Source organism: Scleropages formosus, chromosome 13, assembly GCF_900964775.1.
Source record: "Scleropages formosus chromosome 13, fSclFor1.1, whole genome shotgun sequence".
Classification (NCBI taxonomy): Eukaryota; Metazoa; Chordata; class Actinopteri; order Osteoglossiformes; family Osteoglossidae; genus Scleropages; species Scleropages formosus.
Genome location: NC_041818.1, coordinates 3,629,508 through 3,650,645, shown reverse-complemented (window position 1 = coordinate 3,650,645; position 21,138 = coordinate 3,629,508). Strand labels below are relative to the sequence as shown.

Sequence of the window (21,138 nt, the reverse complement as noted above, 5' to 3'; positions counted from 1 at the left end):
CCCTGGTGAGGTGTTCCGGGCATGTCCCACTGGGAGGAGGCCTCGGGGCAGACCCAGGACACGTTGGAGAGACTACGTCTCCCGGCTGGCCTGGGAACACCTTGGGGTTTCCCCAGGGGAACTGGAGGAGGTGTGCGGGAAGAGGGAAGTCTGGAGGACTCTGCTCGGACTGCTGCCCCCGCGACCCGGCCCCGGATAGCGGAGGAAGATGGATGGATGGATGGAACATTCCATTTAAATTATTCACTTTTAGCCTGTTGTTAGTGGGTTTATTAAGAATCCTACCATTTTCCACAATGCAGACTACTGGAGAGGAAAGAGGTGTTCTGATGTGCTTGTAGAGATAAATAATTTTGTGAAGCAGTGGGCTAAGAGACATTGAAATGGATAATTATTCAAATTAGTTACAAACTGGCCGGATGATGCTGAAATGACTAGGGAAACAAAATTTAAGTCACTGTAAGAGGCTTTAGAGGAGAGCGAAAGCTAAATTAATAAATGAAAATTGAATTAATTTGCAAGTTATACTCAAGGGGTCATGGGTTAATGATTTTTAATAAGTTAATTTTCATTGAATCTCCCTTTGGAGACTGCTAGATCTCATATAAGTACGTGTTTGTTAATGCTCATGGTTGCCACTGGACCTGCATGACTCGCACATGTGTATTATTCACAGGTATATAATGAATAAATATAAATATTCATTAATTATTTGCAAATACAGAATACAATGTATAATTAACTTTAGATGAGGTAAGTTTTCTGTATTTTTGGTGTGAAGAAATAAAAATGTTATAAAATTAATGAAATTGCTAAATAACGCAGGCCTACACTGTGTATATTATGGAATATATGGCATCCTGGACAAGAGTAAGAAATTATTAGACATTTTAAAACATTGTGGCACATAGGGCATGCTGGGGTCAGACAGTGACTAGGTATGAGGTAGCATAAGGAGGATTTATGTTATTGAGAATACAAAAGAAATAGTTTAACAAACAGCAAAGAAACCACAAAGCAGATGCATCCACACCATTTCAAACTCCACAGACTAATCTTCTGCCCACCATCAGTTCATTAAATTCTATGGCTGCATCTGGCTCTTAATCAGATGTAGCCGATAATCCAGCGGCTGGACATGACTGTGTGCCACAAATACACACAGACACAGTTCCCAGCTGTTTAACTAAAATGGTAACAGTCACAGGATCTTATTGGAAAGACAATGTTTACCAGTTGCAGTTGGGGGACTGGTGGTCCTTTATTTGTGTCGGATACTTTTTGAGCCCTGCTGCTTCAAACCCCACTGCTCCCCCCACTAATGAAGGTTCATAATGATACAGGAGACCTGAAAACGTCACCTCCCCTTGAGTTATGTATTTTAATTTGCTAAATAGGGTCGCTTCTCAGATGTGATTGTCTCCTTCACCCCAGTGTTGGCCATAAATAACAGAGAATTAAAATAGCGGCCAGATCGATGCTGAAGATGGATATTTATCAGAGAAAGATGGATGGTTATCTCCATGCACAAGGACATGCCACTGAGTTTTTATGGCTTTCACTGTGACCTCCATGAAGGAATGACTTTGCTTGAGGGATGTTTGGAATCCAAAATAACATGACTGGAAGCTGTGTGTGTTCCATCATTTGCAGTAAAGTTTCATAGTCAGTGCTCTACACCATTCAGCTGTTCAACACATCAATTTGTCCAGTTTCTTTGCGTTTATTCACTAGTTCAGTTGTGTAAAAACCCTTAGATAAAGCTACTGTATATATATATATATATATATATATATATAGGTATAGTATTTATAGTGAATTAAGTTTTGCTCTTAACTTCTGCCACATTGCATTTCAATTTAATGCTGAGTTTTAAGAGTTAAAAAGTCTCTTTAATCTTCTAAAAAAATGAAATTTCATACCTTACAGATGCATGGAAATGTATATTTCACAATGTTCAATGCCTTACAGTAAATCAGGAAGGTAAGCACTGTTATTAATGAGTCTGAATATTATGACATTTGTATACCAGAATCTTGCATTTTAATGACCTGACCAAAGAAGTCTCCTGTGAAATTTAAAGCACCAGCTGCACATCAAACGTAAACGTATTTTAGGTTAACATTATAATCTAATGAACTGTTTTGCTGGGAGAAATAATTAAAATGTTAAAAAACATATACTGATATTTATTTTAGGTGTTTGTTAGCTTTTTACTTTAAATTGACTGTATGGTTTTCATTACTGCTATAAAATAATTGGTGCTGTGTGATTAATACATGAGAAAAAATTGAGAGATGATGTGTTATTTGTCAACTGACATGGAACAACATAGCCGAACCTCCTGAAAACAGCAGGGAAGCTGTGTAGCACCTGAGGGCAACTGCTGCCTGTAAAGGTCACCTATCACAAACAGTGGCTATCCCCTGCCATTTTCAGCACAGCTTCTTAATCAACGGAGACAGGATGAAGCTGAGTGCACCAGATGATGTCACTTCAGAGCTTGTGACAATTAGGTCACGTTTGATGAAAGAAAGAAGATATCTCACTGAGCATTGTAATAGGTGTTTCCTGTGGCTGTGAAGGAAAACAATAACACACATATAAGTTGTAGACTGCAATCTTATGTGCCAAGTATATAACCTAATATGATAATTATTACAAATGATCTTCAACTAAATCACCTAAGTGAATACTATGACATGATTTTATTTACTCGTCTACTCACAATTTCACTGGTTCATAGTCTGCCATCAGTGTGTAATGGTTTCCACATGTCTAAGGTGTAAACAACATAACAGAACACCACAGCATATACAAATGTACAATTACATTTATTATCACACAGAAGATCAGGAGGGAAGTCAGTTTGAAAGATGTTTTGAGATCCTTCTTGAATGAAGACTCAGCAGTTCTGAGGAGCAGAGGGAGCTCATTCCACTGCACTAGAGCAAAATAATAACATGGAGTAGGGACCACTTTGCCTTCAAAACAGCTGTAGTTTTTCTTGGAATGCAGGTTTACAAGTCCTGTACTGCATGTGGTGGAATACTGGATCTTTCTCCAAGAATAAAAGGCTCCAGGTCTTTGAAAAGGCATAAAACATAGTTACAAAGCTTAGATAATTTTTAATAACTCTATCTCTCTTACATGTCCATAGATGTGCATTACTGAGCTTCAGTTTTCAAAGTGTTCACTGAGCATCTAGCTTCCTCTGAACTGTTAGCAATTTCAAATTTTTAAAACTTATGCAGTGCCGACAGCCAGACCTGTTATATAGCTAAGCTTATAAGCATATAAGAAAAGCAACATGATTTACGAACTGCTCGACCCCCAATAACATGAAAACCATAAAAGATGAAGTAATACAAAAAAACATCCAAGGTCACTTAAATTCTAACTGTTTGATATTTAGATTTTTTTTGTTTTAAAAATGTATGTTTAAAAATGGCATCTGTCCTACATATAAACCACAGAGCTTTATAAACTAGATTTAGTAGTTTCTAGTAATTTCTACATCACATAATACTAGTACTGCACAATAACCATTTTGAAAACTAAGATGTCACCTTCCGGGGCAGGGGTGGAGTCATCTTATTTCTTGTAGAACATAATTTATCAAAACTCCTAATCAAACAAGACACCAAATTACACTCAACACGACAACAATAGCTTTTGCAGTCAATTAAAAAAGTATTCAGAGCAGGTCATGTGCATGATCTAAACCACAAAAAAGTATATTCCACAGACTCCACAAACATTGGAGTTCGGGTTAATACTGCAAAAAATTATCTGGATAATTTTATCTAGATTATCTGGATAATACTGTAAAAAATTTAACTGAAAACTATAAGAAAGATCCTGCATACCTGACTCTTACAAAGTACAGTTTCACTGTTCCATAAACAGGACAGGTCCTTCGCTTGGACTGGTGGTAATTGCTCCCCTGGGGGATGACTTGCCCTTTATGGGGGTAAAATCTGTGTCACTGGCCAGCTCTGAAGGGTCCTAACGCTACAAACCCCTGCAGCACAACTCAGAATTTTATATATTAAACAAACTTAACAACCCAATGCTCTGGCATACTAAGGAGAAAAGCAAAAAACCAACCAACCAATGTCTACAACCAGTTGTCCTGAGCAGGGTCGCGGCGAGCCAGAGCCTATCCCAACAACACAGGGCGCAAGGCTGAAGAGGGAGGGGACACACCCTGGATGGAACGCCAGTCCGCCGCAAGGCACCCCAAGCAAGGCTCGAACCCGCCGCGCCACCGCAACCCACCCAGTAAGCAAAACCTCCAGTGCTTAACGTGATCATTCACATTAGTTAATATTCATTTACCTTAACATTTCTTACCAAAGTAACTTACAATGTTAATCTAGTTACTTTAACTTATCAATTTATAAAACTAGCTACTTTTTACTGGGGAAGTACATTGATCAAGGGTGCTACAGCATTGGAACGTGTGACCTCTGAGTCCAGAACTGGCAGCTCTAACTGCAACCGTACCTGCTGTCCAAAAGTACCATACTAAATTAGTACTTAAATTAGTATTAGTAATTAGTAAATTAATACTAATTAGTATTAGTACTGAATGCGCTTCTTTTTTCACTATTTGAATTAGTGGGGACAGGACTGCCCACCCCTGTTCACACTGAGATCTACATTTCAGCATTTCAGGATGAAGGCCAACAAAATGATTTTCTTAATCCAGCTACTGGCACTGAAATGATATTTCTTTTTCATCTCACACATAAGCATTTAAAAGTAAGAAAACAAGTATTGACAAAAGTTAGAAATTTTTTTGGAGTGACATCATTCGTCTGGCTTCCGTTTAGGTTTCTTGGGGTTTCTGGAGCGGCTTTTGGCTTTGCACAGCGGACATATGGGAGCGTTACGGTGGATTTGCTGATGACAAGACAGGCATGCCTGGGGGAGGTTAAAGTCAAAAAACAAAAAACAATCCTTAACAGTAGAAATTTGATAGACATGGAAACACATCACTGAGACTTTAAATGATCATCAAAATGACCAAAGGATTCAAGTGACAAATACTTTTAAGTGTATTTTCACACCTGTCCATAATATTTCAGTCTTTTTTAAAATTAACTCGGACACTCCTGCAACAGTCAAAAAATATTTGAATGATTAAAAATATATAAATACAGTGAAACGCTGCAATAACAAAATAATAATGAAAATTTAATCCAGTAAATACTGGGGTCTCATTATTAAGAGGTCAATGAAAAACAGCATTTTCAGTCTGTCTTCCAGTTATTGTGTGGGGGGGGGGGTTTATTAATTCGTTTTCATTTAAAAAGATGTATAGGAAATAGACTGATTATCAGAAGCAAAATGTGCACGTGACAAATACTAATACTAATAATAGTATTAAGGGGGCGAAGTGGTGCAGTGGGTTGGACCAGGTCCTGCTCTTCAGTGGGTCTGGGGTTCGAGTCCCGCTGGGGGTGCCCTGTGACGAACTGGCGTTCTGTCCTGGGTGTGTCCTCTCACCTTCCAGCCTTTCACCCCCGCGACCCCATATGGGACAAGCGGTTTCAGATGGTGTGGGTGTGTGTATGTATATATTAGTATTAATTAGTAATAATACTAATAGAACCTTTTGGTGGTGGGGAACGGGAGCCAATCTAAAGCCTTATATCCAAATTTGCGTTATCGCGGAGGTTCACTGTAACTGAAACATAAATAATATTTAAACTACTTAAAATTAAGGGATAAACTGGGCTACTAAAGCAACCTTTCGCAATAAGTGCAACACAGAAGACATGATGTTCATTTGCTCCTTTGGTTCTCTGAGTGCAGAACCTTAGTAATATTTGCGCAAACTCTTGCACGTACCATTGGGCATGGAAGTGGGGCTTCCTACCTTCATTGGGGGGGGCTGCTGCCGGAATGCAGCCGTCTGCCGGGCATCCTGTTTCCGAGAGACCTGCAGCTGCTGAGCAGCAGCCGCCACCAGGGATTCTGGGATCGATGGCTCCTGCTGCTCTGTCTGCCAATCGGCTTTTTGCTTCTCAAAATAACTGAAAATAGAAAGCCTAGCTTTAGCGGAACAGAATTTGTTTAGTTTATTTCAAATAAATACCAATAACTGTGATGTACATTAGCAGTGCCCTTGCCTTAACTCAGCGTTTTTTTTACCAGGGAGCTGCAAGACTGATAGTACCTTTCAGTTGGCTTGATCTTGACGGTTGGTTTGATCTTAATTATTGCTATAAATTAGACAAGTATTAACTACTACAGCAGAGATGGAATAATTCTCTTGAACAGTCCTTTCCTTTGCACTGGTACACAAACATGATTAATGATTCAGCTAAAGTAAAATATATTTGCTTTACATCACTTTGTTCATAGCTTCCTGCCATCTAATAGAGGATCAGTTTTCATCAGTTGATGTGTTTTGCTTGTGTGAGAGACGTAACTAGTCCCTTTATTACTAATTAATACACTAGTGACTAAATGTTCTTGGGGAAATGGCTCCAAAAGAATATTGACCAATGGTGCCAGAGAAGAGGATATATGACTTAAGGAGGAAACCAAATTAACCCAGAAGGCTGATCATTCTAACTTTCCAGTAAGCACAATTCTGAACCACAAACACTCATGTTTCATTTGCTTTGTGAGTTGAAATTTTTTTAACATTAACAATTATGAACAGAAAATGATGGGGCAAATGAACCTTTGTGATGAATGAACTTTTTCCTGTCTTAGCAGCAATGCTATTAAATGTTAATTGCGGGTAACTAAAAAAAAAACATTATTTTAATTTTTAACTTAAAGACATTTAAACTAAAAAATTATAAAAATTAAACATAGAAACATTAAAGAAAAAAATTTAAATAAACAAGCAAGTAAATAAATTCCTGCCTTCATGTGAATGTAGACTGATGCCATGACACTGGCATATGTTATTTGTTTAGCCCGTGCGGACGTGGCAGTTTACAGGTGATACTGGACTCACTCGAGGGACAGCTTCTCCTCCTCATCACAGAGACTCGGGAGTCTCTGCAGGCCCAGCGCCACCCTCAGTGTGTCCACATGTTCCTTCAGTGGTTTATACTCATCATGAAGGCGCCTTGTGTTCTCCAGCAGCTTGTTGAGGTCATTTTCAGACTGCTTTATTGTATTCTCCATCTTAAGACAAATAAGCACTCATGTCATATTTTAAAAGATATTCTAGGTAGTGCTATGATTAAAGCCGCATTCCCACCTATTAATGAAGGCACTTACACTAACTTGTTACACTAAAAATTACCCAGCTATATTAATGGGTAAATTAGTGTAATAGTTTAACATTGTAACTCACTGAGGAGAAAAGTGTCAAATAAATGTTTATGATGTTAATTTCAATTAATTTTAGTGTGAAAACAAGTACTAATGTGTAAAGCAATTCCTACGCTGACAAACATACCGAAAATCTGATACGCTTAACAAAAGCACAGAGAGCACAGAGAGAAAGTAAACAGCAATACTGCCTCTTTTTTTTTTTTAAAAAAAACAGCAGTTGTGCAATGTTATTCAACAGGCAAACACTAGTGCTACTTCTAATGTTTTGTCTTCTGTTCAGAAGGAGTAATGCTGTTAAATCCATTTCTTTAGAACTTAAAAAATAATGAAATATTGTATATCAATCTGCTTTATACAGGTGCTCCAGAAAATTTTTTCTGAATGCGTTTTTACAAGTAAATAGAATGCATGTTGTTGTTCTTAAGTACCACTGAGTCGATGTCAACTCACGGCAACTCTGTGGATAGTTGTCCTAATTGTTTGTTTGATTTGAATTGATTGTTACTCTACACAGAGTTTTCATGGCAAGATATGGAAAGAGATTGCCAGGCCTTTCTTCCGCGCAGTTACAATTGGTGTTGTTGCTGTTGTCACTGAAATGTGATCCTCCGCCATCAACACCAACGCATACTGCTACTGCCCAGTATGAGGGTCGCTTTTCTTTGTCTGACTGCTTACCATTAGTCTTCCTGACAAGGCTGAACCCAAAGGAGAATTACTTCAGCCAGTATAGCCTACTGGGTCACAGCCCAACCACCATGGCAAGGTATCAGCTATTGATCGGGAGAATGCATGTACAATACTGTGCAAAAGTCTTAGGCACTTAGATATTTCACAAAATATTTGTTTTAGATGGTTATTTAATGTCTTCTGCATTAGTGTCAATGGAAAAGAGCATATTTTGAATTTTCAAGCATTCCTTTTGCAAAAAGTTACAGTATTACAGTAAGGGTTTTGTATGTCATTAAACACAGAAAGCGCGCGCACACAGTCTGAAGCCGCTTGTCCTGAGCGGGATCGTGGTGAACTTGAGCCTCACCAAGCAACACAGGGTGCAAGGCTGAAGGGGGAGGGGACACACCCATGACGGAACACCAGTCCACCGCAAGGCACCCCAAGCAGGACTCAAACCCCAGACTCGCCAGAGAGCTGGACCCGGCCAAGCCCACCGTGATCCCGGTCGGGACAAGCGGTGTTGATGATGGATTGTTACCAAGCTTTGTAGGAAGTTTATTAAATAAGAGCATTTTTGGAAGCATTCTCACTTTACAGGTTTTTACCCAACCAAGTGCCTAAAACTTTTGCACAATATTGTACATAACAGAATTACAGAAGAAAATTAATAGAATATGTTAAAGCTTTGTCTTTGGACCTGAAGAACCCAGGTTCCAATTCCATCTCCTACCATCATCCCCTTGATCAAGGTACTTACTCTGAATTGATACAGGAAAGATTAACCAGCTGTGTAAATGCATAAATAACTGTAAAAAGCTCAACACCTTACAGGTTTGTAGAAGAACGACAGATAAATGAACAAATGTAAACATGGATGCGCAATCAGAAGTGGAACATTGCAGAAAGTTTCCCAGGCTGCCACTATTCACCACATTTATGTCAGCATGTATCAGGCGCAACTCTTCCACGTGGGCCATCTTCTCCTGCAACAAAAGGTCCATCTCCTGTTTGTACTCCTTCAGGTGCTTCTCCTCACACTCTAATGCTTCGAATTCACTCTTGAGACGAGACTTTATCCTCTCCATTTGAATGGTCTTGTTTCTGTGACACACATTAATAAAGACATAGGATTGCGTATTTATTGTGTGTGTATATATACATATACATATAGATACACACACACATTGACTGAAGCTGCTTGTCCCAAGCGGGGTCACGGTGAGCCAGAGCCTAACCCGGCAGCAACAACGTAAAACTGGAGGGGGAGGGGACACACCCAGGATGGGACGCCAGTCTGCCACATGGCACCTCAAGCGGGACTCGAACCCGACCTCCACCAGAGAGCAGGCACAGGCCAAACCCGCCGCACCCCCACTATATAATATATATATTATATAAAGCACTAACCTGTACTCCAGCAGTAGTACCTATAACCAAACTCCTTACCCTATACTGCTGCAGTGAAGTACTCTGCTGTATACATGGGTACATTTATCTGCATTCGCTTAGCTGATGCTTTTCCCTACAGTGACATTCAATATTAAACTACTGTATTTAAAATGACTTTACCTAAAACATTCTGTCAAAATTATAGAACACAGCTGTAAAAAACTAAAAATACTTTAAAAAAGTTTAACTTTAAGATTTTAATTAACTTAAAGCTACATTAAAATTACTTTAAAATGATTGTAAATACAAATACTTTTTCTCCACAAACTTCTGTTTAGGCCTGATTTTTGTGACCAGTTCAACCCTTAAAATCAATTTTCTGACACTTTTCTCCAAAGTAATGTAACGCGTTAAGGTTCTTACACTGATTCATTTGGTAATTTATACTTTGTGAGTTCATAAAGACTGATTAAGGGCACTACAGCTGAAACAGGGATTCCAAATTATGACTTTTCAGTGTAAACTAACCGCTGCAGCAGCTCTCACTCACTTAAACCCCCAGAATCCCCTCGTGACGGACTAAACGTCAGCAATATAACAGCCAATCAGGAAAGGAACACAGGACTACGTACAGGAAGAGACACGAACACCAACTATTCACAGCAGACCCCCTCAGCGACGTTACAATGTACTTGTATCATATAATACAGTACATAACTTAATATACTATCATATGAAATATTTATTTTATATAAATATCAATATAAAAACATTACCTAGTGGTAGTGAAACGATTTTTCAAAATTCTTACAAGCCTTCCTTCCAAAAAAAAAAAAAATGAACGCTTCCATAAAAGTTTTTTTTTTTTTTTACCTTATTTCCTTAATGTTTTCCAATTTGCACATGATCTCCTGCTCGTCCGCCATCGCTCTTCCAGCGCACTCTACTCACCCACCGACCTGTACTCACTGCTAGCAAAACAATAGTGTTGAGCGGTCGTTGTGCACATGCGCCGCTTTCTTCCTCATATGATAGGATTTGTGCCGATAAAACACGACGAGTTGCTGTCGCCGCCTGCTGTACGGGAATGGAAATACACTGGTACCGGAAGCCCGTTAGTGACTCGAGTCTCCCGAAGTCGGGAACCACAGTGGTATCGGAAGTAGTGACTCGAGGTGTTTGTGAATTAGGGTTGCCAACCCCTGCAGAAGAAAATAAGGGACACTTGTAGGTTTTTTATAGTAAAATAATGGACAGTATAAGCGATACTCGGAATTTCTTTGCAGCTAATGTATATATGTGTAAAAAAGAAGTCTGTTTGAATTAAATGCTAAAATGAATCTGAGACACATTTACTTTACTTTTACTTTACTTTAAGCTCACTGACATACATGCTAATTGTAAATAATAACTCAATTTTAATGTCATAGTAAAGTCTCACACACCGTTACACACATACCACTACAGCATCTGCCTAGGCGATTTATAACACTTATTACACAACTGATGAGGAACAGACTCACAGTCTTTTTGAGTGATTTTTTTTTTACTTTAATGAACAGACACAAGTTCAAAAAAGTGAAAGCTTAATTTATCTTTAAGCACAGCAACTGACTGAAAGCAGACCACATTTCACAATTTTTTATGAATAGCACAAAGAAAAGTTCAGTATTCTGACTGGTCAAAGTGCAAACAAGAAAAAAGTCCCTTCTCTTTCTTTCTTCTTAGATCCTCCTTATGTTTTTTTCTATGAGTACTTCTTTTCACTTCTTGCAGCAGCAAGAATTTCTTTGTCCTGAAGTACAGTTTTGTAAAATTCACTACATGGTTTATTAAAGTTCATGGTCACTTTTCATGAGTTCAACAGAGCATCTGTTCCTAGAGTCACTCCACTTGTTTTTCATTACAGAGCGTAACCTCTCCATGTAGCCTCTCTTATGAAGTTTACAGTTCGTATAAACTCGTTCTCCCTGACTTTGCTAAGCCATCAGTTCTGCGTCTCCTATTCTTTTTAATATTTCTCTCATCGTTTTCATTTACGAGGTGGACTATTAGGAGCCACGATGACATCTAGTCATCTAGTTTGTAGCTACCTGCCTTGACCCTCTCGCTATGTCTCTTTGACCTCCCCCCCACTGTCAAATGTAGCATCCAGGTAGCATAGCAACGCCCAAAGACAATTGGACTCACACACACAACACAGCTCTGTTTCACATCCATTTTTGCGATTTGTTCTTCTATTTTTTTAACACTTTCATGCAAACTGCAAAGTTTATGTATGTAATAAATATATGTAATAAATAACATATGTAATAAATACTTTTAAATGTCTCTGGGTGTGAAAGGTTAAACTACAGGACAAACCGTATGGTTTTAATATGGAAGGCAACTCTAATCCCTTAATACAGATGGTTGACAACCCTATTAAGGTTTAAATAGATTAAATTTTAATAATACAGACGTCTATTAACGTATTCACTGTTTCAGGTATGTAAACACCTCAGATAAAGTTGTAATAAGTTTTAAAAAAAGCTTATTTTAGAGTAATTTTCTTTTTTGTTCACTTCAAACAACATTAAAATCATTTCAATTCAATTCCAGTTCTAACCATTTAAGATTAAAAATAAAAAAAAGACATTTCCACATCCTCCTAATGAATCCTAAAAGATGACTGATTCATCACGTAAATGTGAAAAGTAGCCAATTCCAATTTTCTTCCAGCCAGCCATTGCCAGTGGCCACCTGTCTCGAGTGGGGTCACGGTGGGCCAGGGCCCAGCTTGGTGGCGCAGGGCTGCGGGGGTGCGCCCAGGCAGGGCTCAAGCCCCAGGCCCGCCACACAGCAGGCACCAGCTAAATCCGCTGTGCCACCACACCCCCCCAACCTTCTTCATTAAGTACAAAACTAAAATTTCAATAATACAGGCATTAATAATAAAGAGGTTTTAATGTACAAAAGTCTCAGATAGCATTTTTATATATAAAGAACACCTTGACTTTTGAATTTAGCATTTTATTAGTCATGACTTACATTAAAATTTTAACAAATTTATATTAACTGGATTTAAAAACAACTTTCTTGCAGAAACTATTCAATTTCGACTGACAGTTTCAATCAGTCAGTTTCTTTCAGCTTTTCCAGGTGAGGGTTATGGTGTGCACCAGCACACTGAGGTGATGGTCCATCAGTGAGGTGTTAACAGTTTCATCCATCAGATGTGAAACACAACACAAGCTGTAAACACTGTAGAAGGGAATTTAATGAAGGTGTCCAACCTGAATAACAGTGTAGCGCATTAGTAGATTTTAAACTGTAAGATTTATTTATCTGGTAACTGAGTGTGACGTGAAATCCTGCCACCCACTCAATTCAAAGTGCAGCAAGGAAATTGTGTAATATCATATGACAATATTATACTGTATGGCCTGAACAAGTACTGCACATACTACATATTTAATGTACAACATGTATAACATATTTCAGGTTATTACAAAGGAACCTTTCACATTTGTCTCATGTATGCACATTTTGTATTAAAATAATATAAAATAACAACAATAAGAACACAATAATTATGAAAAATAAATAAAATATCCCTACACACACACACACACACATTTTCTGACCCACTTGTCCCATACGGGGTCGCGGGGAACCGGAGCCTAACCCGGCAACACAGGGCGTAAGGCTGGGACACACCCAGGACCGGACGCCAGTCGGTTGCAAGGCACCCCAAGAGAGACTCGAACCCCAGACCCACCGGACAGCAAGACCCGGTCCAACCCACTGCGCCACCCTCCTATAAGTTAATAATAATAATAATAATAATAATAATAATAATAATAATAATAAATAATAATAATAATAGTTATTATTATTATTATTATTGTGTAGTGCTGTCCCCCATCTGACGACAGGGGGCGCAAACCTGTTGCTAAGAGACAGTCTGTGGGAGGCAGGATGATGGAGGAAAAGAATGCAGTGGATGTTCCCCCCCCCAAATAACGCTCAGCATAAATAAAACAATCCCCCCGCACCCGAGCGTTTAAAAAACGTGACATTTTCAACAGGGATTAAAAAAAAAAAAAAAAAAAAAAAAAAACGTTATTCTTCGTTTGCGAGGCGTTTCCGTTCAGACAGCAGCAGAGTCGCAAGGAAGCGGAGGCCCCTCTCGTTTCAGCGCCGCGTGCTGCGTGCCACGCGCAGTTCCCGGCCGAGCGCCGGCCGGGCTCCCACTGAGTCAGGCTGCGGCTGCGGGTGTAACTGCGGCGTCACTGGCGGCATCCGCGGCCACTGTCCGCCTCAGCAAGAGTGGAGCGCCCACGTCAGCAACAGTAAGAACTTAGTACTCCTCCACCACAACTGAGACGACGCGTGAAAGCCGCGCAGAGCTGCATTGGGGCCACTGTCACTGTGACATGCTGTTTTTTTTTTTTTATTTTTTTAAATATTCTGCTTAATCTGTGCAGCGTCCGCACGCAACTGCTACATTTGTTGTCACAGCAAGCGGAGAATCGTTTGTATTTCTACTGGCGGGCCTGCGCGTGTCTTCAGCGCTCGCTCTCACTGCACGTTTACGCAGATGCTGCTCCGGCTAACAAGCTAACGAACCAAATTGTGGTGCTGACGGTATGACACATGACATGGTCATGGAAGAAAGCAGCTGCTGCTATAAACATTTATTTTTTTTAAAGATTTTTAAGTCGTAAATGTGTGTGTGTCTGTGTGTGTTTTTAAAAAAAAAAAGAAAAAAAACCTGCATGCGAAAACCCGTGCCTTTCGCCCTGTCTCGCGCCTGTGCACCTAGTCGATGACGTAATTAGACAGCGCTAGTAGCATGTAGCTGCACTCGGAAGACGGAATAAAATAAATTCTGAAATAAAGTGCCTCTTCCCTGGTGTGTAAAGTGTCTCTTCACTCAGTGTTTAATGAAGGTGTAAGTAGCTGTCAGCTCAATTTCATAGTTACATTAGATAAGTTTTATTATTTTTTGGAAGAAAGATTCCTTTTATTTTGTATTTAATTAAGTACCTGAATGCTGAATGTCAATGTGTCAGGATATTAAATCACTGCTTCATGTTCATTCAATATGAATCTCGGGGTAATGGATGAGAAAAATGTATTTTACATAAAGTATTTGGGGCTTTTTCCTTATGTCTCTAATGGTGCCGGTGGTTTAAATGTTATGTAAAGTATTGGCCTGAATCCCCAGACTTCAGCTGCTGTGTGGTTTTTAGTAGTAACCCCAGTGTTATTAATCATTTATGATCACATTAGACACTGCAATATAAATAAATAGAACAATCACATCTACTCTTCTCATAGACGTTTGATTATTTGTTAGTTTTCTACCAGTGTGACACCTTTCACATGCTAAATATTTCCAAGCTTAGTTTCGGCTGTTCAGCCCAAAAGCAGGAGAATATACTGTCCACAAAGAGAGTCAAAGCTCCAGCTTAAATAGCTGAGGCGTTCACTGAGCTCTAAATTACAAATACTGCTTGCGGAAATGAATACCTGAGGAGAATTTCTTGTCTGTGTTCTTAATGTGTGTGTCTGGGTGGATTGTGTCAAGAAGGATCCATGTTGGGAGCCTGGGAAGGCCTCCATGAACATGGTGCTAACTCTGGGCTGCTGCATGGTGATGGGCCTGGGCTCAACTTGTTGCTATGAGACATCAATAGTTCAGACATTGAAGTCTTTTAATTACAAGTCCTGCTTGCAGAATTTATTACCAGAGGAGGTTTTTTTTGTGTCTGTGTTCTTGCTGTGAGTATGTATGGATTCTCTCTTTAAGCATTGAACTTGAACTGGAGTGGCATGGCTTTAGATCAGTGTGTGCTGCAGGACTGTGCATGTTGCTATGAGACAGGCTTTGGTGCTGTGCTGACAGCCAGTGTGCATGCCATGTGGTGGAGGAGGGAACAGAAGTACAGCTCCACTAAACCTTTTGACAATTAGCAGGAAGCTCCAGCCCTTGGTTTCTAGAAGAGAGAAAGGCCCTGCATTACTCTTGCCATGTTAATTCAGGCTGAAAATTCCCACATATCAAAAACTGTATAAGACAGTGCCGTTTCTTTGTTGTGCCAGGTTATTTTGTGGGGACTGAAAACTCTGAAAATTAATTTTATAACGTCATATTTTTGCTGCCTGCTGTACCACAGTGTCTATGTAATTCAGGAATGATTGTTTGGGGATGTACTTGTCAGTGTTTCCTGCTTGCTGTGGTCTAACACTGGAGAAAGTTTTAACATAATTAGAAAGGTTGGTAGAGAAGTAGATTTTGTCCAGCCTTCGTCCAGTGTTTATGTGTGTTACTTTTAATGTTATTTTATATTAAAGCCATGAACATTGTCATACCTGTCATTTGATTCTTGAGTCCAGCTTTAACACACACGTTGTCTGAAGCCACTTGTCCTGAGCGGGGTCGTGGCGAGCCAGAGCCTAGCCTGGCAGCGTGGGGTATGGTGTGTGGGGCTGGGGCTGGGGCTGGGGCTGGAGGTGGGGGGGGGCACACATGCAAGCAAGTGTTTTTCTCCGCTTAATTTGCAGGTACACTGCAGTAAGAAACAAGTAGGTTTTAATAGCTTTAAGTGTAGTTAAAATGCTGTCATGCTTAAAATCACACAGGATGATAGAACATTACAGGCAGTGATTATGCAGCGTCCTATATTTCAAACAAAACAGAATGACCCCAGCAAAAGTGAATTTTTTTGGTTGCGTTATAGCCAGTAAATTGTTTCAGTAAAAATTACCCTGCTCTATGAATTGGTAAATTCTAAGTACTTTAACAGTGTGCATCACTCTGGAGAGAAGTATCAGCTAAATGAATAAATGTAAATGTAATTTCCTTTCATTAAAGTAATTATTTGCTTTAGATTGTTGAAGATTGTGATGTTGATGGTGTCATTGTTGTCTTTCAGGATTGTCTTCACCCTGTTTTCACCAGGTTACTAGAGGAATGAGTGTGTAGCCTTTGTGCTCCGGAAACGGCTGCTTGCTCTCAAGTCAGCCAACAGGTATGATTTCTAGGCTGTGCTAGATGTGAGGGATCTCATGCTGGAGGTCTCGAGTGGGAATCAAAATGTTATGACAGCTTGGTCCATGGTGGGGAAACAGAAGATGGAGAAGCGGTCCTCCAGGGCAGAACTGAGCACGCCAAAGGAGGCCCTGGATGGCAGCGGGGACTCGGAGGATGGCACCAGCTCGGAGAGTGAGGCAGAGCAGGTGAGCAGCTCCCGCCACAAGAAGGAGACTTTTATTTCTGCCAAACCCCACCGGCAGCTCTGTCGCTCGCCATGTTTGGACCGGCCAAGCTTCTCCCAGAGTAACACACTGCAGGAACTTTGCGCTGATGACTCTAGGCTCAGCACTGGAAAGCCCAGTGCTGACAAGGGCTACCAGGCAAAGATGGATTTTGCTTTGAAGCTTGGATACTCGGGAGAACAGGTTGAGACGGTGCTGCACAAACTGGGACCTGACGCCCTGATCAACGACATCCTGGCAGAGCTGGTGAGATTGGGGAACAAGGGTGATGCTGAGACCCAAGCCAGTGGCTGCACCAACATGACCACCAGCACTAGCAGTGGGACCGGCACGTTGATACCTCGTAATCCCTGTCCTAAGGAGATCACCAGCCCTGAAGTATCTCTAGAGGATGAATCCATGGACAATCTGGACAATCTTAGACCTGTTGTCATTGATGGTTCTAATGTGGCAATGAGGTAAGTCTCAGAGAATCTGATATAACATTTCTGAATTTGTGCATCTGGACGACTCTCTAGATGTAATCATTTACCGGTGTCTATTTGTTTTCCTTTATTTGTTTCTATTGTTACATGAAGCCATGGCAACAAAGAAGTGTTCTCTTGCCGAGGCATTCAGTTGGCAGTAGACTGGTTCCTGGAGAAAGGGCACAATGACATCACAGTGTTTGTCCCAGCCTGGCGAAAAGAGCAGTCCCGACCAGATGCCCCTATCACAGGTATTAGTCATAGTAATACACGGTAAAGATACATCTGATTTTGTGAATTCTTTTAGTCTTTACAACCCAGCACTCATTGATACTTAAAAATCTCATCAATGAATTTATATGTTTATCATAATATCTTCAGACCTTTCAGACAAGTGTAGCCTAAGACGATGTTGAGATCTTGACAATGTTGAGATCTCTTGCAACTGAATTGAAAGTTTGCAGTATTACAACAATTTCTGACCATTTGAATGAATTATGCCTTGTATTGCAAATACTGATAATGTTTTCAGTTTCAGATTATAATTGGAAACTGTTTCACCTGCCCTTGCAATTTGCACTGAAATACACAGGCTCCTTGTGTTATGAGTGGTTATGTTGTAGATTTTTTTTTAGACTCTTGAGTTTTTTCCACTAAAAGCAAAAAGATTTTCTTAAACATATTTTAGCCATTTAAAATTTATATTTGTTGCTGAGAAAATCGGTGTACTAAATGGCACTGAAGTACTTTTTAGTAGAATAGGAGTGTGAATCCACCTTATTTGACCTAATTTTTACATTGTTCAGTTTGCATGTTGGTGATTCCAGTAGCATCAGAACAGAGTATAATCTTGTCATGGAGATAACATTGGAGGTAATGAAGAATGTTGAAAGGTCTGAGAAGATAAACATTTTGCATTTTGCTTTTGGAGTAAAAGCCCATGTTGGACATGCAAACAAAGCTCTCTGCTCCATGTTGTTTGCAAGCCAAAGAGCTAGTGTATAAGCAGAGTTTCTGAGCCCCTTGGTCCTTCTGTATGAGCAGATTTGTATACCAGTATTTAGATACTAAGAAAATCACCTTAAATGCAGTATGGAAAAAGCTCACCTTTTTAACACAGTACATTTTGTGAGAAATTAGCAAGGCTTATAGATGTTGATATTTTAGCTTGACTGTTGAGTCTTTGTAATGATAATATGGTATAATTTTTTTTAATTTAATGAAATAATTTTTCTCCCCAAGACCAAGAAATTTTGAGAAAACTTGAAAAAGAGAAGATCCTGGTATTCACGCCGTCAAGGAGAGTGCAGGGCAGGAGGGTGGTCTGCTATGATGATCGGTTCATAGTAAAACTGGCATATGATTCAGATGGCATCATTGTGTCCAACGATAACTACAGGGACTTGCAGAATGAGAAACCAGAGTGGAAGAAGTTCATTGAGGAACGTCTTCTCATGTATTCCTTTGTAAATGACAAGTAAGTTATCCCGCATAATGCAGGAGCTGATTTTACATTAAATAAGAAGAGAACAACATAAATTTGGTCAGCTTTTTAAAATATGCAGTGTGATGGCAGAATATTTATGGACAACTAAAATACAGTGTAAGGAGATACACAAGATGTGTATTTTTTCAACAAGTGATATTTTTAGCACCTGCAGCACATTTTTTGTAGTGCCCAAACAAATTCTGTTCTGGATTTTTAAAGAAAGTATGATATTTGATTTTGAAGGTTCATGCCACCAGATGATCCTCTTGGCAGACATGGCCCTAGTCTGGAAAATTTCCTCAGAAAAAGACCTGTCATTCCAGAGCACAAAAAGCAGCCATGTCCATATGGTAAGTTGCTTGAACCACAATACCTCTAGTCTTTCACTTACTGGTCCCCTGGCATCCCTTCAAAGTGAAATGTCAGTGTATTTCAGTCAGAATTATACATTTGTGTACATGAGTAATGTTTTGGCATTCAGAATTTTTAACCATTTAAGTTTTGTGTAAATGACTTTCTTTACTAATGTTTTCCAGGGAAGAAATGCACTTATGGACATAAGTGCAAGTACTACCACCCTGAACGAGTAAACCAGCCGCAAAGATCTGTGGCAGATGAACTACGCGCGTTTGCCAAGCTGACAGCTGTGAAAACAATGAGTGAGGGCGCCCTGGCTAAGTGTGGAGCTGGCCTTGCATCTGCAAAAGCTGAGAGCAGTTCAGAAACCAAGCGCATTGCTCCGAAGCGCCAGTCGGACCCCAGCATTCGCTCGGTGGCTTGTGAGCCCGAGGAGAGGCTTTCTGTCACCCGGAAGTCCGAGGCTAGCTCCGTGCCTTCCCTGGTGACAGCGCTCAGTGTTCCAACTATGCAGGCCACCAAAAGCCACGCAGCTGGCGCCTTGAACACCCGCTCTGCCAGCAGTCCGGTGCCTGGGTCTTCACAGTTCTCTGGCAGCTCCCTGGAGCACATGTCCAGCATGCAGTACCCGCCCATCCTGGTCACCAATAGCCATGGCGCCTCTGTCAGCTACAATGAGCCATTCACTAAGTACGACTCGGTGAGCGATCACGGCTACTACTCCATGATGAGCGACTTCTCCAGTATTAGCTTGGGCAGCATGCAGAACACAGACAGCTTCTACAGCATGGAGCATGAGCATCCCATGTACCAGAAGAACCACTCCAACTGTGAGTCCTTCTCCTCCTACGGGGAGCCCTACATAGGTTCTGTGGACAGCAGCATGGATGAGAACATGAAGGGTCACTCGTCATCCTCACAAAACAGGCTGCAGCCCTTTGCGCATGGGTTCAGCCATGAAGCCTTGACCAGGGTCCAAAGCTATGGTCAGGAGGAGCCGAAGCAGACGCTTCGCAAGCAGTCACACCTGGCCCCACATTTGCAGCACCCGGTGGTAGGGGCTCGTTCCAGCTGCCCCGGGGACTACCCTGTACCACAGAACATCCACCCCTCATCCACCTCCCAGCCCGGACGCTCCCTAGGCATGACCCGCATGGACAGCATCTCCGACTCACGCTTGTACGAGAGCAACCCCACAAGGCAGAGGAGGCCTCCGCTGTGCCGTGAACAGCACGCAAGTTGGGACCCGCTGCCCTGTGGCACGGAATCCTACGGGCATCTGTCCTACCCACTGAGCAGCAGCCTGATGCAGCCATGCTGTGAGCGTGTGATGGTGCGTAGTATGCCTGACAGGATGGAGCAGATCTGGCGCTCGCCCTGGGAAGGTGTGTCCGCTGAGCACCAGGAACACCAAGTCATCCCAGAGCACCAGTACCAGACCTACCGGAACCTCTGCAACATCTTCCCCTCATATGTTGTGCACTCGGTCATGGAGAAGCACCCCCACCTGACTGACCCCCAAGAACTTGCTGCCGTTATTGTTTGTCAGTTGAGGTCAGAACGCTAACAGCTCCCATTGTATGGGGATGAGGCCAATGTAATGTAGTTCATTTAAAGAGAAGTTCACCCCTTTCACATCTGGCCACTTCATAACAGTTAGCAGGGTGATTGCTGATAGCAGGGTCTTGTGCGTTGCCTTTTAAACTTTTTTTTTTTTCATTGTACAGTGCTGTTCTCTGAAATTACCTTGAGTTTAACAAGAAATAATACACGATAGTGGTTAAAATCTTAAATTTGCATTTTAAATGTTATAGATAAAATTTAAATTTTGTAGTCCTTTTAGTCTGTTACACCGCTTTTAGTTATATATTCTCCTGTGATGAGATGACATTATTCCTGCATTTCAAAATTAATATAACAATATAGAGGGGGCGCGGTCCTGCTCTCTGGTGGGTCTGGGATTCGAGTCTTGCTTGGGGTGCCCTGCGACGGACTGGCGTCCCGTCCTGGGTGTGTTCCCTCCCCCTCCAGCCTTGCGCCTTGTGTTGCTGACCCCTTTTGGGACAAGTAGTTTCAGACAGTGTGTGTGTGTATAACAATATACAGTATGTAAGATTACATTTTCAGCAAAAAAAACAAAGAATTTAATCAAAAGAGTCTTTTCAGCAGTGGAAAGCTGTTTGTATC

General features: G+C 40.8%; 2 protein-coding genes across 4 annotated transcripts; one reads left to right on the top strand and one right to left on the bottom strand.

The window, feature by feature from the left end:
- Nucleotides 1–4,193: 4,193 nt before the first annotated feature.
- LOC108925210 (zinc finger C4H2 domain-containing protein-like) lies at nucleotides 4,194–10,373 on the bottom strand. Its single transcript, XM_018737022.2, has 5 exons — nucleotides 10,246–10,373; nucleotides 8,913–9,084; nucleotides 6,983–7,155; nucleotides 5,888–6,044; nucleotides 4,194–4,929 (listed from the first exon to the last, which is right to left on the bottom strand). Exons 1-5 carry the CDS (start codon nucleotides 10,296–10,298, stop codon nucleotides 4,816–4,818), a joined length of 669 nt encoding a protein of 222 aa, XP_018592538.1. The 5' UTR covers nucleotides 10,299–10,373; the 3' UTR covers nucleotides 4,194–4,815.
- A 3,093-nt stretch (nucleotides 10,374–13,466) lies between these two features.
- LOC108925235 (probable ribonuclease ZC3H12B) lies at nucleotides 13,467–20,879 on the top strand. Of its 3 annotated transcripts, XM_018737061.2 has the most exons (7): nucleotides 13,467–13,706; nucleotides 16,296–16,884; nucleotides 16,999–17,096; nucleotides 17,217–17,356; nucleotides 18,348–18,582; nucleotides 18,838–18,944; nucleotides 19,131–20,879. In XM_018737061.2, exons 2-7 carry the CDS (start codon nucleotides 16,429–16,431, stop codon nucleotides 20,516–20,518), a joined length of 2,424 nt encoding a protein of 807 aa, XP_018592577.1. In that variant the 5' UTR covers nucleotides 13,467–13,706; nucleotides 16,296–16,428; the 3' UTR covers nucleotides 20,519–20,879. The 3 variants fall into 3 exon arrangements, with proteins under 3 accessions (XP_018592577.1, XP_018592575.1, XP_018592576.1); XM_018737059.2 differs by having other exon boundaries at nucleotides 16,296–17,096; XM_018737060.1 differs by lacking the exon at nucleotides 13,467–13,706 and having other exon boundaries at nucleotides 16,277–17,096.
- Nucleotides 20,880–21,138: the final 259 nt, after the last annotated feature.

Bases quoted from the DNA above. Each gene is read 5' to 3' on its own strand.
- LOC108925210 (XM_018737022.2), bottom strand. From the start codon at position 10,298: ATGGCGGACGAGCAGGAGATCATGTGCAAATTGGAAAACATTAAGGAA. The intron at 9,085-10,245 runs GTAAAAAAAAAA...TGTGTGTCACAG, and splicing joins GAAAACATTAAGGAAATAAG to AAACAAGACCATTCAAATGG. The intron at 7,156-8,912 runs GTGAATAGTGGC...ATTTGTCTTAAG, and splicing joins TACATGCTGACATAAATGTG to ATGGAGAATACAATAAAGCA.
- LOC108925235 (XM_018737059.2), top strand. From the start codon at position 16,429: ATGCTGGAGGTCTCGAGTGGGAATCAAAATGTTATGACAGCTTGGTCC. The intron at 18,583-18,837 runs GTAAGTTATCCC...TTGATTTTGAAG, and splicing joins TATTCCTTTGTAAATGACAA to GTTCATGCCACCAGATGATC. The intron at 18,945-19,130 runs GTAAGTTGCTTG...AATGTTTTCCAG, and splicing joins AAAGCAGCCATGTCCATATG to GGAAGAAATGCACTTATGGA.